General features: G+C 37.7%; 1 protein-coding gene across 8 annotated transcripts in view; it reads left to right on the plus strand.

The window, feature by feature from the left end:
- The window catches only part of MSRB3 (methionine sulfoxide reductase B3), a 216,883-nt gene that overhangs the window by 53,715 nt on the left and 145,935 nt on the right, over positions 1-17,233 (plus strand). For 6 of the 8 annotated variants that reach the window (XR_007919714.2, XM_008256744.4, XM_008256743.4 and 3 more), the window contains 2 exons: positions 1,378-1,486; positions 3,074-3,151. Coding sequence is in view for 7 of the 8 variants with exons in the window: in XM_008256744.4 (XP_008254966.1) it covers positions 1,378-1,486; positions 3,074-3,151 (187 nt within the window). In the remaining variant the exon portion in view is untranslated. The remainder of the gene's footprint in view (positions 1-1,377; positions 1,487-3,073; positions 3,152-17,233) is intronic. The other 2 variants (XM_051846398.2, XM_051846403.2) reach the window with 1 other exon arrangement.

Raw genomic sequence — 17,233 nt, forward strand, 5'->3', positions numbered from 1 at the left:
CTTTCTATTTGGCTCTGGTTTGCTCTTTTCCTGCCTCCGTAATTTCTTGTAGAGAATCAACCACTCCATCTTGGGGGCTCTGATTCTGGAAACTGATATCCTTTTTCAGTTCCACAATCAGAGTAACTGGTTAGTTATTTTTTTCCCCTGGTTTGATTTCAATGATCCCATATACTGTGACGTTAAGGACCTTGAAAAGTAAAAGAAGTAGAAAATCTTTCCACTCCTGAATCATATTTCTTTATATTTTAAAAGAATTTGAATTTAATATTCAGGAAACTAAGTATGCTTTCTTTAAGTAATGTCAAAATGTAGGACCTTTTGCAAGCTTCCTTTCCACTGTGATGGATGGCAAAGAAAAGCCATTTTGCTGCAGTGAATAATGACTGCCCTGTCCTGAAGTTATATTTCTTTTCAGTCATTTGTGCAGGTAAAATAAAATGGCACATATAAACAGGTGTTGTCTGAACATTTTACTGCAGTCTGTATAGGTTGAAATAAAAGCTGCCATTGTCATTAGAATCACATTAAAATTATTTCACCATCCCAATGCACTTAATCAGTGAAGTTTTCTTAGACTTTGCAAAAAGATAATGTAGGTCTCCAAACAAAGTCATATTTCCTTTTCTTTTTTCTTTATTTTTCTCCTTCCCTGTGTTTCTCACTCTTTCCTTGGAAGTTCTTGAATCTTCACTAGTGCAAATGCCTATCCTGTAGTTGATTGGAGATTTTTGTGCTGCTGTTTAACATAGTTAGGTACGGCCTTTCAAAAGACATTTATCTTTAAGAACTCTACAAACTGAGGGAAACATCCAATGGAATCACAGAGAGCAGCATTTCCTAGTTGTAGGAAAACATATCTTTAGGGTTCCAAGAAAAATAAATAGGATGTAGTTAAATCGTCTAAATGGAAATTGAATGATGGCTTCAAACTATTCTACCAAATTGCAGTATTTTTGAGTGAAGGGTTATGATATAACTTAATATGCCCATCATCTTCTATACATGGTATAAATGTTTGTAAATAAGCTTATGCTTTTATATCCATTTGGGAAAAAATGTTTTAGGGTACTGGAAGACAAAAAGTTTGTATCACCATCATGGGGACTGTTCAGTGAGTTTTTGGAAACACATGCAAGAAGCCTTGGCTATAGCACATTGCCACTGCTCCAGTGGAATCACCTGGATTTTAAGAAACATTCTTTTTGAACTTAGAGAAATAATCAGCTGCAGTTCAGGTAAGCTTTTCTAGTGCATTAGGGACTAGTCTGGTCATTGACAAGTGACTGCAGAAGCTGTGCTGTGGCGGCCAGCCAAAGCAATTATTTGGGATTCAAACTAAAAAGCCTCCTTCTCCCATATCCTCTTTCTTTCCAGGGTCATGTAGGGATAAAAAGAACTGTAAGGTGGTCTTTTCCCAGCAGGAACTGAGGAAGCGGCTAACACCCCTGCAGTACCATGTCACTCAGGAGAAAGGGACCGAAAGGTAAGGTGAGCTGTAATAAAAAGTCATTAAGTGAGAGCTAGTTTTCTTCATCCCTTCCCTTTGAATCCTCTTCTTTGCCAATTAATTTAAAGATTTCTAACTTAATGGCTGAACTCTACAAATTAATATCCCCCAAAATGGTATTGTTTAGGTTAAGACCAAGCTTTATTTGTTCTTTCCCCCATTTTATGAACACTATCTTATGTAAAGTTACAAGGCTTTTGGCAAGGGCCTGTTTTTAGTTTACTACAAAATGTGTGGAAGTAATAGCGATTTAGGTACATTTTTGGGGAAGACATCACAGTAAGCAAAACCATGAGGGACATGGAGCTATGCCAGGATGCTGAAATTTTGAAGGTGGCCATTGTAAGTATAGACGTTTTGGCTGCAAAAAGAAGGTAGCATAATTTAGTTCCTTTCTACCCCACTCCAATTTCTTTTTGAAGCACATGTGGAGAAAGTATTTATTGGCTCATTTGTGGTTGGAATGTCAAAAATTTTCAATAACTGCCCTCACATGGCTTTGGTCCTTGGAAGTTCGCCCTAAGTCTTGAAAAAAGAGTTTGTTCATTTCCAAGACTGTGTTTTAGTGAATAAAGTCTCTCAGCTGATTCCAGCTCAAAGGTAGCTTGCCAAGGTCCAACGATTTTGTTGTCTAATTTATACCGTGGAGCTTGGCATAAGGCTGTAACTTACCTCTGATCCAAATTTATTAATGATGTAACTTCTTGTTTTCATTCATGAACTGAAAGAGCTCTTTACCACACATGGGGTCCTTGTTAATGGGCGACACTCTCTTCCTGTCACTTTTTCTGCTGTCGACTGGATTTACCAAATGTTGACTCTCTGACAAAGTCCACTCTCACCAGCCAGTGAGTGAGCAGTGAACTTCAGTCTCAGCTCAGGAGGACTCTACCGTCCTGTTGTGTACATGACTAGCAAAATGATTTAATGCACACAAACAACCAGAGATTAGGTCATTCTTAAAAATTCTGTTTATAAAAAAATTGGACCTCATAAAGAGGGTGAAAGGATAATAAAAACAAGCTGCAGAGCACATAGACTTTTTGTTGGGCTAGCACAGCTGATTTGTATTAGCTGAATGACCTCCTAGCCTTTAAGATTGTTAACTTAGAAAAATATTCCCTTAAAGCTGCAATATTCCTTTTCAAACCAAAAAATAGGACTCCTTCCACTTGAAGTCTTGGACCCTTCTGCACTTTCTGGTACACTCTTGGATACTGTAGAGTAGCAGAAATCTTATGTAATAATGCTCTTTCTATGAATCTAAACAACAGGATTTTTTTAAGAAATAGGAATTTTTTTCCTCTAAGCATTACATAACTAGATGGCTTGATTTTTTTCTATTTAACCTGCACTATTTGGAGAAGTTTTATGCACATTTTATTATACAGATTTGAAATATATTAGTAATGTTCAGATTTCCATATGGTTGGTCTGTTCTCATTTTAGGACAAAAAAAAAAAACCTTGATAGATTTACTAGAGAAATATATTTAAAGAAAATATATTGTTTAAAAAAATGCTAACTTTATTTAATTTTCTTAATCTGTTTATTGTTTATCAGTGCCTTTGAAGGAGAATACACACATCACAAAGATCCTGGAATATATAAATGTGTTGTTTGTGGAACTCCATTGTTCAAGTAAGTATGTTGAAAACCTGTAGGTGTGGATATATCACAGATGGCAGCAAAATACTCATTGCGTGTTCATCTCAGAGTTTTTCCATTACTGAGTTTTCTTACCTCTGTCTTTTTTCGATTTCTGCTTATCATCCCCACCTCCCAATAGAAGTTACTATTGACTTTCATGGTTAATTACCAGTGTGACAGACTGGCTGATTTCTCACTGTTTGGATCTTAAAGTACCTGACATGAACTTGTTCATCTCAGTAACCATGGTGCTTAGCTATGAAAGAGATTGACAAGCATAAAGATGTTTATGTGTTTATTGATTTTCTATCTGCAGGTGATGAACCTGAATTTATTTATTGGCTCATTATGAAAGTTCTTCATATGCATCCTTCAGATCTAATAATATCCACCAAGTAGATTATTTGTACTTCTCCAGTGAAGGGAAATAGCTACATTGAAAGTACTATGGAAGGTATACAAGATACTTATGCATAGATAGAATAATTATGTACCATGGAGTTAACAGTTTTTGCATTACCTTAAAATCTTCATTTTAAAAATCGTGACAGTTTACTACACATAGAGTTTTTGACCAAAACAGTTAATTCAGATAGTCTGTTCTGGAGATTATAGATTTTATTCAAGAAAGAATAGTCTTTACCAAAATTTGTCTAGTTAGAAAAGATCCTGGAAGCCCTGTTCTACCCATGAGATTGTTGGTTTGGGGAAATAAAAAGACAGAAACCTTAATTGAGAGTAAATGTCATTTATCCAAAACAGAGTTACAAAGTTTCTTAGGGGAAATACATAAACAAAAATCTGATACTCGTAACATGTAAAACATACTTTATATCTCTCTATAAATGTTTCCATTTTAAAACACTAGCATTTACAGATTGTCCAAAAGTAACATGAAACAGTAGTTTTTTTGAAAATGTTTTTAAGAGCTTAAAACTTTTCTTAAATTGCAGAAACCTTATTGCACATTAGTGCTGGTTGAGAATCTGTTCTGACTTCTTATATATTCTTCATGTAAAAAAAACGACCCTTCAGATTGTCACCCTTTTCCTCTCAGAAAACACATAATTCAACACCTTTAGCTTTTGTCATAATAGTTAATATAACACTTGAGATGGTTACTGAGCCATGTTAAACTTGTTAATATCCCAAATGGTAAAAATTGGCCACATTGCCTTTTCCTTTTGTTTAAGATTCTCCATCTCTATATCCTTCTCATGTGATTCACTATAGTACAGGATCTAAGGGGAACTTACTGTTTTAAATAAGAAACAGAACCACTGTAAATGAAGGATTTAATCCATGTGAGATTTGAGTCACAAATCCTAAAAGCAAGACTCTTATCCAAACATAGGTATGGTGGGAGTCGGGTTTCACATTAGAAATGACACTGCCTCTATTTTCTCTAACAATCTTGTAGCTCTTTCAGCTTTGATTTTCAAAATTTTAAGGAATATGGTTTGATATATTTTATTCTACCTTTAAAAAATTGTTTGTTACTCCTTACTTGGTTTCTTGTCTACTTTGCTTAAAAAGAATCCCCTACTCTGTCCTCCATCAGAGAATGCAGCAGCTCAATGGCCCAGTGCAGCTGTCTTCCTATTGAGGAATGTATGCCCTGGATGTCCACAAAGGCTTCCCAGGGGGCCACAGTACATGGGCAGCGAATTGATTTTCTGATCCTTGACTTCTCTGTGTACGTTTTCCTGAAACTGATATGTCTGAAAGAGTCTGTGATCGACCACTTCTTCCTTTCCATCTTCTCTGTCATGATTGCCATTCTCCCACTTCATTAACAATGTCATACCTTTTACTCACTTCAAATCTTACTATGACTTAATGTCCCATGGCACAGTTGCCAGGGCATTATGCAAAAAGACAGTTAAGGAATGAATTATTTCTGAAGAAGAGGAAAGCGAGACAAAAAAGCTTTTGGTTAAAAACAAAAAATTGAGGATTGCGTTTTTGGCCTACTGGTTAAGCTTGGGATGCCTACATCCCATATTGGAGTTCTTGAGTTCAAGTCCTGGCTCTGCTCCCAGTTCCAACTTCTTACTGATGCATATTTTCTAAGTCAGCGGGTCATGGCTCAGGTGAAGTGCTGGATTGTGTTCCCAGCTCCAGACTTTGAGCTGGGCCAATTCCAGTTGCAGCAGGTGTTTGGAGAGCCAGCCAGTGAATGGGAGATCTCTGTCCATCTGTATCTCTGCTTTTCAAATAAGATACATTAATGGAAAGCATTTTAGTTGAATTGGTATTTTATCTTGGCAAGGCTTCTTGCACAGATCAGTCCACCTCCCTGTCTGTCTGCTTTTCTGTCTTTCCATCTGTTGCCCATCCATCCATTTTCTACCAGCCTACTTAAGTGAGAAAATTGCCATGAGAATGTGTATCAGTAAGTTTGTTTGAATGAAAATTTGAAAATCTTTTTATTTTTTGGCAGAAGGAATAATTATGATTTGGTTAATTGATTTGACATTGAGGACTGGCTTTGCAATTTACTTTACATGGTTGACTTCTCCATTCATTAATTTTTTTGTTCTAAATATGTGGCTCTAAAGTTTTGACAAAATATGGTTAAAACATATTGTATGTACAATATATGAAACACCAGGAAATTCAACTTTTGTAATTATTTAATTATCCGATAAGAAATTTTAGCTATTAATTTGAGAAAGTATGTATGGGTCAGCACCCAATCAGGATATAGAAGCTACACAGTGATTTGAACAGAAAAGTTTAATATAAAGAATTATGAAGTATAACAGAGGATGGTAATGAGGGATTGGCTAGTAAGAAGTAAAGAGAAATTCTAATACAGGAATTGCAGGTATAAGCAATCCTGATTTCTAGTACTGAGCGAGAGAGAGAGAGAGAGAGAGAGAGAGAGAACAACAACAAAAAAGCCTCTCTCTACTCTCCACATTCCTTCCCCTGAGGCGGAGATTTAGTCCTTGTTGGAGAAGGCATGGCTGTAGCTAGCAGCTAGCAGATGGCAGGGGAGTTACTATGGTATCCTGATAGTCCAAGTTGCTGAAATGTAGTGTCTGGAACTTCCTGGAAATCTGCACTCTAGGGTATGGGGAAAGGACAATGTCTAGTTCCTGCACTACAAAACCACCTGTGATGAGTGCCAGGGAATGCTGCTGGCCACTTGCTGATGCTGATGGTTGCATGTTGAAAGCAGCACCTGACTGTGTGGGATCCTAGCTCTGGAGAATTTGCTCATGCTGCAGCAGCTTGGTAGTTGGTAGCAAGTGCATGCTAACAGAGCTGGGTGCAGGAGAAACTACTTGTTCTGCAGAAGTCAAGGGCTAGAAAAACTGAGTACACTTATGGAGCTGGGTGCAAGAGAAGCTGTGCACACTGCAAGAGCCTGAAGGTGGAGAAACTGTGCTGTGAGAAGCTGCATGCGTTGGGGGGAGCCTGTGGAGCAAGCATACTGAGACAAGGAGAGACCTTTTTCTCCTGCAGTCTCCCTCCCATGCCTTCTAATGGCAAAGTTTAACATGCTGACCAACAATGAAAAAAAAAATACTGAAAGGGCCCAGATCTATTTTAGCAAAGCAGGTTAAGAATATGGTTTTATAGACAAAAGGCAACAAATTGATAACTAACACAAAGCCTGTTTTTAATTTTTTTTTCAAAGTTCTATTAGTGGTTCATGGGTGTAAGTTTGAAAACCACTCAGTAGTGAATTAATAATATCTGTATCAGGACCCCCAAGATAGTTTGTTTCTCAGTTTGAATATAAAGTATATATGTTTGTGTGCTTGTGTGTGTGCATATACCGGGTTCTGTTTGTTAGGGAGAAGTAAGAGAAGAAAATTACTGAGTAGAAGAATTGCATGATAAGTAACAGTGGGATGGAAACAAGAAAAAAAAAAGTTGTTGAATTTGCAAATCATTAGAGGGGCCTGTGTTGTGGCCCAGCAGGTTGTGCAGCGTGCAATATTGACCCTGGCATCCCATATGAGTGCTGGTTCAAGTCCTGCTTGCTCTGCTTCCCATGCTGCTCACTGCTCATGTGCCTGGAAAAGCAGCAGAGGATGGCCTGAGTATGGGGACCCCTAACACCCATGTAGGAGACTAGGGTGAACTTCCAGGTGCCTGGCTTCAGCCTGGCCCAGCCCAGGCCATTGCAGCCATTTGAAGAGTGAACCAGAAGATGTAATATCTCTCTCTCTATTCCTCTCTCTCGGTAACTCTACCTTTCAAACAAATAAATCTTCAAAAAAATTAAAATGAAAACAAAGCTGACTTTTTTTAAAAAGTTCATAAGAAAGGCGAAGTTGTTTTCCCAACTTCCATTTCTCTTTCTTTACAGTACATACTTATAGTATGTGTACACTCTCTGTATGCTTATTGTATGTGTATACTGTGCATTTGTGCATGCACATATATATGTAATCCTCTTCATTTACTTGACTGATGTGTGTGTATTATACTTCTTTACAAAAAAGACCATTCAATTATTCTCATTGCATTTTCAAGCTTGTACTCTAAATACATTCCCTCTTTGAACACTATGCTGCTTTCTTACTTCTTGCCAAATACAAGAACCTTATTCACAGCCGTCTTACAAACCAAATGTGTAATTTATTCCATGGTTCATGTTTTCTTCACATTCACAAATTTAACCAAGCTAGATTTTTTCTCATATAGCACTATTGACTTTCAGTTAGTAAATTAACTGACAGAAGCAAGAATGTTCTCTCCTCTGGTTATTTGGTCATTTAAAATTTCATAAAGTGAATTTATTGCATATCAGATAAACCAGAGAAGGCACTGGTGAAATAATTTAATTCAGAATGTACTTTTGATCACTTACATTTTGCTTTAGCTGACACTTTGCCAGGTGTTATGGAACAAATAAGTTTATGAAATATTTTTTCTTCATAGTACTCAGGATTTTGTTGGCATAACAAGGGAAATATAGGAAACAATTACAAAAGACAGAAAAATGTTAGCATCTGTTTTCCTATGTCTGTTGAAATGCTGTTATGTATAATAGGAAGATATTTGATTTCTTCATGTTGGGCAAGATTTTATGAAGGAGACAAAATCAAACTTTACTAGGCAGCGAGAATGGTTCAGGTTTTCCCAGGTGGGTGGTGCCTAATAGAGAATGCCATTTGCAAAGAAGAATTACAGATAAGGTCAGAAGTGGATTTTTCAAAGAAATATGAGTTTGATCCAATAGGAGTGGAGAGGTAGGGTATGTAGGGGGATATTGGGGAATATGACTAAGGCATTATAGGGGACTAATTATGGAGGTCCTTGAATATGAGAGAGGACATTTAAATTCCTATTTGAAATGTTTTAAGTCTCTGGAATCTTTTCCTCTGGGAAGTCCTATCTGACCTTCCCTAGTGAACTTCGGTGTCTCTCCTTGCTGTCACTTTGTTATCATTCCCACCATTTCAATTTCTACCTTATTTTGAATTACCTGTTTATGTGCCTGTCTGCCCTCTGGTAAGTGAATTTCAAAATTGCAAGGCCATGCCTAAGTTATTTTTATATCTCTATCCGTTAACCTAAAATAATTACCACATATTTATTTGCTTATCACATACAGTCTGAACTTTGTTGGATAGATTGTGGAGAATTTTTGAATAAAATAATAGCTATATACAAGTAGATTTCTGGGAGTGAAAGAGAAAGAAATGGTTGTGTGACAGCCTCAGTGGGAACTCTTCCTTGTTAGCTGATAAATCTAAATGTTATTCATGTATAGTCAGCTCCTGATAATTTTGTTTGAAACTTCGGAGAACCATATAGGATATTTTATATTCAGCACGCCTTCTGCTGGATAGCTCATTTTATATAGATTTACTAATGATAATAATAGTAATAATACTAAAATAATAACTAACATTTATATAGCACTTATGATATGTCAGGGATGATTTTAAGTCTTTTATACAAGGGATCCTCAGAAAGTTCATAAGAAAATTATTCATGGGTTTCAAATTTTTTTGTACAAGAATAAAATTATCCTTTTTTTTAAAAAAAGATTTATTTATTTATTTGAAAGTCAGAGTTACATTGAGAGAAGGAGAGGGAGGGAGGGAGGGGGAGAGAGAGAGAAAAAGAGAAAGAGGTGAGCGGTTCACTCCCCAGTTGGCCGGAGCTGCACCAATCCGAAGCCAGGAGCCAGGAGCTTCTTCCGGGTCTCCAATGCAGGTGTAGGGGCCCAAGGACTTGGGACATCTTCAGCATTTTCCCAGGCCATAGCAGAGAGCTGATTCAAAAATGGAGCAGCTGGGACTTGAACCGGCACCCATAACTGCTACGCTGCAGTGCCAGCCCCAAGTAAAATTATCCTTTAATTCCATTTTCTTTAACTTTTAAAGCAATTAATGAGTTAATTAATTAATTTGATAAACAGAGTTCCCGTCCACTGGTTCACTTCCCAAATGCTCTCATTGGTGGAGCTTAGCCAAGGCTGAAACTGTGAGCCAGAAACTCATTACAGGTCTCCCAGATAGGTGATGGGGACCTGAGTACTCGAGCCATCACTTGCTGCCTCCTAGGGTGAGCATTAAGAGGAAGCTGGGATCAGAGATGGAGCTAGGATTTGAATCCTGGTACTTCAATGTTGGATTCAGTGTTCCAATTAGCATCTTAACAGCTAGACCAATCCCCTGCCCCCTCCATGAACTTTCTGAGGTATCTTCTATGTATGTACTCATTTAATCTTTGCAGTAATACATTTTGCAAAAAAAGAGAGGAGAAATAACTTGTGAAGAACACACAGCTAATATACAAATAGATTTGGAGAAGTAACACTGACAATTTTAAAAAAGAAGAATTATAGTAGACCAAAGTTTTAATATATAATTTATTTGGCCCTCGAGCCTGGTTAGTTTGCTTAGTTACAATTGAACAAATGGAATGCACACACATGTGCATATACACACACATCTCAGTTCTTTGAAAAAAATCTGTCACAGTACTAAAGTACTTAGGTTAAACATTAAAGACAACTTCATTCTAAGAGGGGCTGAACCAGAAGTAACTGGATTCATCATGGCAAATCAAGGAAGACTCATCTTAGGCTGGTGGTTAACCTGAGGGCAGTCCCTTGATCCTGGCAAGATGTAGCCAATGTTTGGAAAGCTCTCTGGCCATTCAGTATCTGGAAGATAGTACAGCAGCTAGATTTTTGGGCAGATGTGTAGTAATTGAAACTGGGAAGTCCTTTGCTTTTCACTTACTGATTTACCAACACATTTTCTAAAGTAGCTGTATTCCAAATTTTCACTAATAACTTCTGAGAAGAGTGAAGCCAACCGATGTGAACCATACTAAATATCCTTCCTTCTGTTTGGAAATTTCTTTGTACTTTCATCAAACAATCAGAACAGGCAATGGCTAAAAGCAACTGGTGGAACCTGCTGAATATATGCCCAGATGTGTAACCTCAAATTCATCATCTGTAAAATGGAAAATAAAACCAAACAGGTGGAAAAACTAAATGTGGAAAAATGTCTAGTGTATGCTAAGTATTCGACAAATGTTAAATTCAAGTGGCCTGAGCAAGTTTTGGGAACATACACTATCACTACAGCCTAAAATGCCCTTCCACTGTGAGAAAGTTCAGGCTGTATTAGAGAGAGTCTGTCTGTTAACAGTAGATGTTAGTGTGATGAGTCACCACTCCAGCTGGGTTGCTGCTTTTCTGATGGAGCCCTGCTGCACAGCTATTCACACATGCTACATTTCACATGAGCCTCCGGTGCAATTTTATTCTAGGCTACCAGAAAATTTCAGCCGTTTTTCAGCTCTTTAATAACATAAGCCCTTTCACTGAGGAAATTCCATCTAATGCCACACTCAATTTGCTCAGCTATGCTACTCCATGTAAGCTGTCCCACTCACTAAAGGTGACGTTCACTATGAACTTTTCCCCCTCGGATAGGCTTTGTGTGTGTGTGTGTGTTTTTGTGGGAAGATATAGAGCAAGGTGAAAAGATGGTTTTCCGTTCTTCCCCCTATACAAATCCCATTGCCTTAACCCTTTTAAATGCTATCCATATATTATTTACTGATAAACTCTTTTAGTCACTATGGAATTCTTCTGTTAGGGAGAGTAACATAAACTAACTTCATGCTTTGTTTTTATGCAAATATGAAAATTGCTTAAAATTCCAACAAATGTTTCTTGACCTTTAACAGAGTGCACTTAATTCGAATTTCAGAATTTTGAATTGCCCTTCACTGGTCTAATTCAAAATGTTTAAATAAATAAATTAACTCTGTTAAAGAAAGAAGCTTTCCAGTATAATGAAACTGTTATGAAATAAATTGAATTTCTGAGTGGTAACTTACTCAAACTTTTGTTATGTCTAGATAAATCATATATTATTCTGAAGAGAATATTAGATTGACTTTGCTCATACCATTCACCCTTCTTACTTTTTCGCTACATACAGTGATTTACAGGAAATGTAACACAGGGTGTTACTGTTTTGTCTTCATCTTATCTGAAAACTCTGGGCAAGACCACAGCTGGATTGGGAAAAAAAGCACTTCCTTGAGCTGCTAGCAAAAGATGGGGAGCAAAAATCCCTGTTGGCAAAAGATAGGGAGCAAAAAGCCCTGTTGATGCATGACCTATTAAACCAGTGGGGGAAAAAAGAAAGAAAATACATCATAAAAGCATAGCATAGGGGCCAGCACTATGGAGTAGTAGGTAAAGCTGCAGCCTGTAGTTCTGCTTTCTCATATGGGTGCCGGTTCAAGAGCTGGCTGCTCCTCTTCTGATCCAGCTCCCTGCTATGGCCTGGGAAAGCAGTAGAAGATAGCCCAAGACCTTGGGCCCCTGCACCTGTGTGGGAGACCGGAAGAAGCTCCTGGCTCCTGGCTTCGGATCAGCACAGCTCCAGCCATTGCGGCCAGTTGGGGAGTGAACCAGCAGATGGAAGACCTCTTTCTCTCTCTCTCGGCCTCTGCCTCTCTATAACTCTGCCTCTCAAATAAATAAATAAATCTTAAAAAAAAAAAAAAAGCATAGCATGGTAAAAGGTAAGAACAGCTTCATTTGAGAAACTGGAAAATATAGCAAAGTATAATTGAAAGACTACATTTGTCTAAAACTGTATGCACATATGTAATAGAATACAAACCATATCTGCACAAAAAATTTCTGGATATCTGAAGATCTGTAAGGGTATATTTCTCTCTCTCATATATATATATATATATATATATATATATATATATATATATATGGGTATATATGATTGAGGGAGATAAAAGTAGAGGAAGAGCAATCTTGCCTTGTATTGCCTAACTCATAGTCTTATTTTCTTAATTTTCCAAATGTAGAGAGAAATGGATTAGATTTTCCTCAATGAATTAGAATGGGTTGTTAGAATAATCTGGGATACATGGTAGGCTAAGGCTTTCACTGTATTTCAATTAAATTAATTTTGCTTGAGAAAACATGAAACAAAATTAGTATAATTTATATTTATTATTCTAGTTCACAGAATTAAATATTACTTAAAGGTAATTTATAAAAAATAGTGTATGAATTTTAATAAATACTTAGGAGGTAATCCACAAAGCTAAAACACATTATTTGAAGCATTTAGAACCCATGATAAAATATATTTCAATCATTCAATAGAAACAAACTATTGTGGATGCGATGGATCATTGGATGAAATAATACATTATGAAACATGTAGTAAGGCTGAAATCAAAAGCAAATTGTACTGTAATCCACTCATTTTTTTTTCCCTAAGAGTTGCTGTTCTTATAAATGAGGAACTTTGAGGTGTTTTTTTTTTTGCAAATTGGTTGATGAGAATTGCATAAATTTTAACCCAGATATTTATCCTAGATATGTCTTATACATGGATTGACCACTCATCACATAACATTGACAAAGAAAGGTGCAGAAGCCATTTGGAGCATCAGTTGGAAAATAAGTGTTACAAAGTTCCAGCACAAATTTACTGCATATCCATTAGCAAATTATTTAAGTATTTTGACTCATTTTTCTCATTTATAAAATGGTGAAAATAACAACTCCTTTTAAATCATAGCTTTATTGCATCAAAGGAAAGAATTGCAGAAATATGCTATTAAAGATCTAAAGATTCAGTGTGGAGTTTGTAAACACAGCAGCTTTAAATTTTTGGGGGTAAACTATGAGCAGCATGTAAATCTAATTTTTTAAAAAAATCTCAGTACAATTTTCTTTTGATTACAGCCTTACTACATGTTTCGTAGTGTATCATTTCATCCGATGATCCATCTCATCCTCAATAGTTTGTTTCTATTGAATGATTGCAAGATATTTTATCATGGGTAACTGAGTTTTAATGTCTTAGTCTTTTGTGAATCTCTCCCAGCAAAGCTATAAACTTCTTGAGAAGATAGGCCATAATCTTAATTGCTTAACTATTTCTTACATAATCTAGTTATTATTTAAGAATATGAGCAAAATTCAGGGTTGGGCATTGTGGCACAGTTAAGCCACTGCTTGTGATGCCTGCATCCCATTCTGTATTGCAGAGCTGATTTGAGTCCTAGCTGCTTTTTAAAAAAGATTTATTTATTTATTTGGAAGACAGAGTTACAGGGAGGGAGAGGCAGGGGCAAGAGAGAGAGAGAGCGAGCAAGCGAGCGAGCGAGCTTCCTTCTGCTGGTTCACTCCCCAGATGGCTGCAACAGCCATGACTGAGGCTGAAGCCAGGATCCAGGAGCTTCATCTGGGTCTCCCATGTGGATATAGGGGCACAAGTACTTGACATATCATCTGCTGCCTTTCACAGGTATATTAGCAGGGAGCTGGATCAGAGGTGGAGCAGCGAGGACTTGAACGGGCACCTATAAGGGATGCCAGCACAGCAGGTTGCAGCTTTACCCACTAGGCCGCAACACTGGCCCCTGCTCCGCTTCTGATTCCTCTTTCTGTGAATGCATTCTGGAAGACAACAGATGACTGCTCAAGAGCTTGGACCCGTGTACCCACATGGGAGAACTGAGTGGAGTTCTGGCTGCCTGGCTTTGGGCTGGTCCAGCCCTGGCCACTGCAGCCATTTGGGAAGTGAACCAGCAGATGGAAGATTGTCTCTCTCTCTCTCTTTCCCTCCCTTGCCTCCTCTCTCATGCATATTTTCTGTTGCTTTGCCCTTCAACTACATGAAATAAATAATTTTTAAAAGAATTAGGGGCCTCCGCAGTGATGTAGTGGGTAAAAGCCGCAGCCTGCAGTGCCGGCATCCCATATGGACGCCAGTTCTAGTCCTGGCTGCTCCACTTCTGATCCAGCTCTGTGCTATGGCCTGTGAAAGCAGTAGAGGACAGCCCAAGTCCTTGGGCCCCTGAACCTGTGTGGGAGACCTGGAAGAAGCTCCTGGCTCCTAGCTTTGGATCAACGCAGCGCAAGCAATTACAACCAATTGGGGAGTGAACCAGCGGAATGGAAGATCTCTCTCTCGCTCTGCCTCTCCTTCTCTCTCTGTGTAACTCTTTCAAATAAATAAATAAATGATTTTTTAAAAAAAGAATAAGAGAAAAATGACTCAAATTGATACCAGCATGGTGGAAGTAAAAATAGATACCTAGTTACAGATACCCTACTTCATTTTCCAAATTTTTTTGTAAACCATTCATAGAACTTACTTTCAATGTAAACACTTTTCAACAATAGCATTACTTACAACTGCAAAGATACAGCTGTCCCGACTAAGGGAGAGAGAACAATGTCTATGGCTGGGACATTTTACAAAAAAAACTCAATAGTGCAAAGAGTGACAAAAAAATAGTGTCAGCTGCCCAAACCTATATTAAAAGAAAATTACATAGTTGGACATTTTTATTATTAAATATCAGAATAAAAAGATTAAAAATAACTGGAGTAAATATGCAACTCAAAATGCTAGAAAAATAATTTCAAGAAACTCAGTAAAACAAATGGATAAAATTATTTAACATTTTCCATCGAGGCATTTGCCAGTTCTCGGCATGGAAAGAGAGGTAAAGGCTGCAGACTTCCCAAAGACTTACTACTAAGAAGCAGAAGAGATAGCAGCAGACACAAGCCTCAATACTGTTGATGTTGTAGATTGGATAATTCTTTGTTGTAGGTAGCTGTTTAATAAATATATGTGGTAGCACCCCTGGCCCCAGTAGCAACTTGCCCCTACTCTCAAGTTGTGACAAAAAAAACGTTTCTCCAGACATCATCAAATATCCTCTGATGGGCAAAATCACCTGCAGTTGTGAGCACTTGATCAGTGTTATTGCTTTCCTCCTTTTTTAAAAAAATATTTATTTATTTATTTATTGACAGGCAGAGTTAGTGAGAAAGAGAGAGAGAGAGAGAGAGAGAAAGGTCTTCCTACTGTTGGTTCACCCCCAAAATGGCCGCTACAGCCAGTGCGCTGTGCTGATCCAAAGCCAGGAGCCAGGTGCTTCTCCTGCTCTCCCATGCGGGTGCAGGGCCCAAGCACTTGGGCCATCCTCCACTGCCTTCCTGGGCCACAGCAGAGAGCTGGCCTGGAAGAGGAGCAACCGGGACAGAATCTGGCACCCTGACCGGGACTAAAACCCGGGGTGCTGGTGCCATAGGTGGAGGATTAGCCTAGTGAGCCGTGGCGCTGGCCTAAATTATATATCTATTTGAAAGAGCTACAGAGAGGTAGAGGCAGAGAGAAAGATCTTCCATCTTCTGGTTCATTTCCTAAATGACCACAACAGCCAAAGCTGGGCCCATCTGAAGCCAGGAGCTTTTTCCAGGTCTCCCAGATGTGTTCAGGGAACCAAGTACTTGGGCCATCTTCCACTGCTTTCTTAGAGCTGGAGCTGAAGCGGAGCAGTTGGGACTTGAGCTGGTGTCCATACGGGATGCCAGCACTGCAGGCGGCAGCTTCACTTGCTGTCACAGTGCCGGCCCATTACTTTCCTTCTAATAATTTGGGTTTGTGTATTCTTGCTTTTCTAGTTCTTCAGCTTCATTGTTAGGCTCTTTGAAATCATTGTCTCTCTCTTTTAATTTTGATATAGGTGCTTATTACTATAAAATTTCTTCTTGGTACTTATGCCGTAGGTTTTGATATGTTGTATTTCCATTTTCATTTATTTCAAAATTTAAAAAATTTTCCTTTTGATATATTCATTGATTCCTTTGTTACTCAGGTGTACATTGTTTAATTTCTGTTTACTTGTATAATTTTTGAAGTTCCTCTTGCTGATTTCTAGTTTTATTTCATTGTAGTCAAAGAAGATACATTATTTTATTTTAAGTTTTTTGAACTTGTTGACACTTGTGTCCTCACATATGGGCCAACCTGGAGTTGTCCCATGTGCTTAGAATAAGACTCTTCTGCATTGGTTGCATACGATGATCTGTAAAAGTCTCTTACATTGTTTTTTCTTTTAAGTATAATTTGCTTATTTATAAGTTTACATAATTTAGTTTTAATAATGGCTCTGTTTAGTAGCTAACTTAAAAATTTCCTAAAATATTAACAAGAGATCCTTCATTACATATGATTGCAATGAAGGTAAACCAAGTATAGACAAAACTTTAAAACATCCACAGCCCAGACTCAAATCACCTTAGTCCCTGATTGTGTGAAGAAGGTTTTCTGTCTTCCTCCCTTTGTTAGCTGCCTGTCAGAGGACAGGATGAGTCCTGTCTGGAAGAAGATTACATCAAGAGCACAATTTTTCATAGACAATGTCTGACTTTCTAAAAAATTGCCAAACATACTAAAGTGAAGGATTAAGGGAAATAAATTGAAAGGAGAAACAGATCTATCTATAGATGGTCTAGATATTCAGGTATGTAATTTATCAGAAAGACTTTAAAAATAACTTATAAGAAGATCTAATGAAATAGATAACTAGATGAGGAATTTCACCAGAGAACTGGAATCTGTTGTAAGTAATAAAATAGATTTGGAACAAAAAATTGCTCTAACTGACATTATAAACACAAGAGGTGCCTTTTGACAGTGTGTTGGGCACAGAAGAGGTAGGATTGTGAACAGGAATCCAGGTCAGTAAGAAATATCAAACTGAAGCTCGGAGAGCTTAGGAGAAAAAAAG

This window comes from Oryctolagus cuniculus, chromosome 11, assembly GCF_964237555.1.
Source record: "Oryctolagus cuniculus chromosome 11, mOryCun1.1, whole genome shotgun sequence".
Lineage (NCBI taxonomy): Eukaryota > Metazoa > Chordata > Mammalia > Lagomorpha > Leporidae > Oryctolagus > Oryctolagus cuniculus.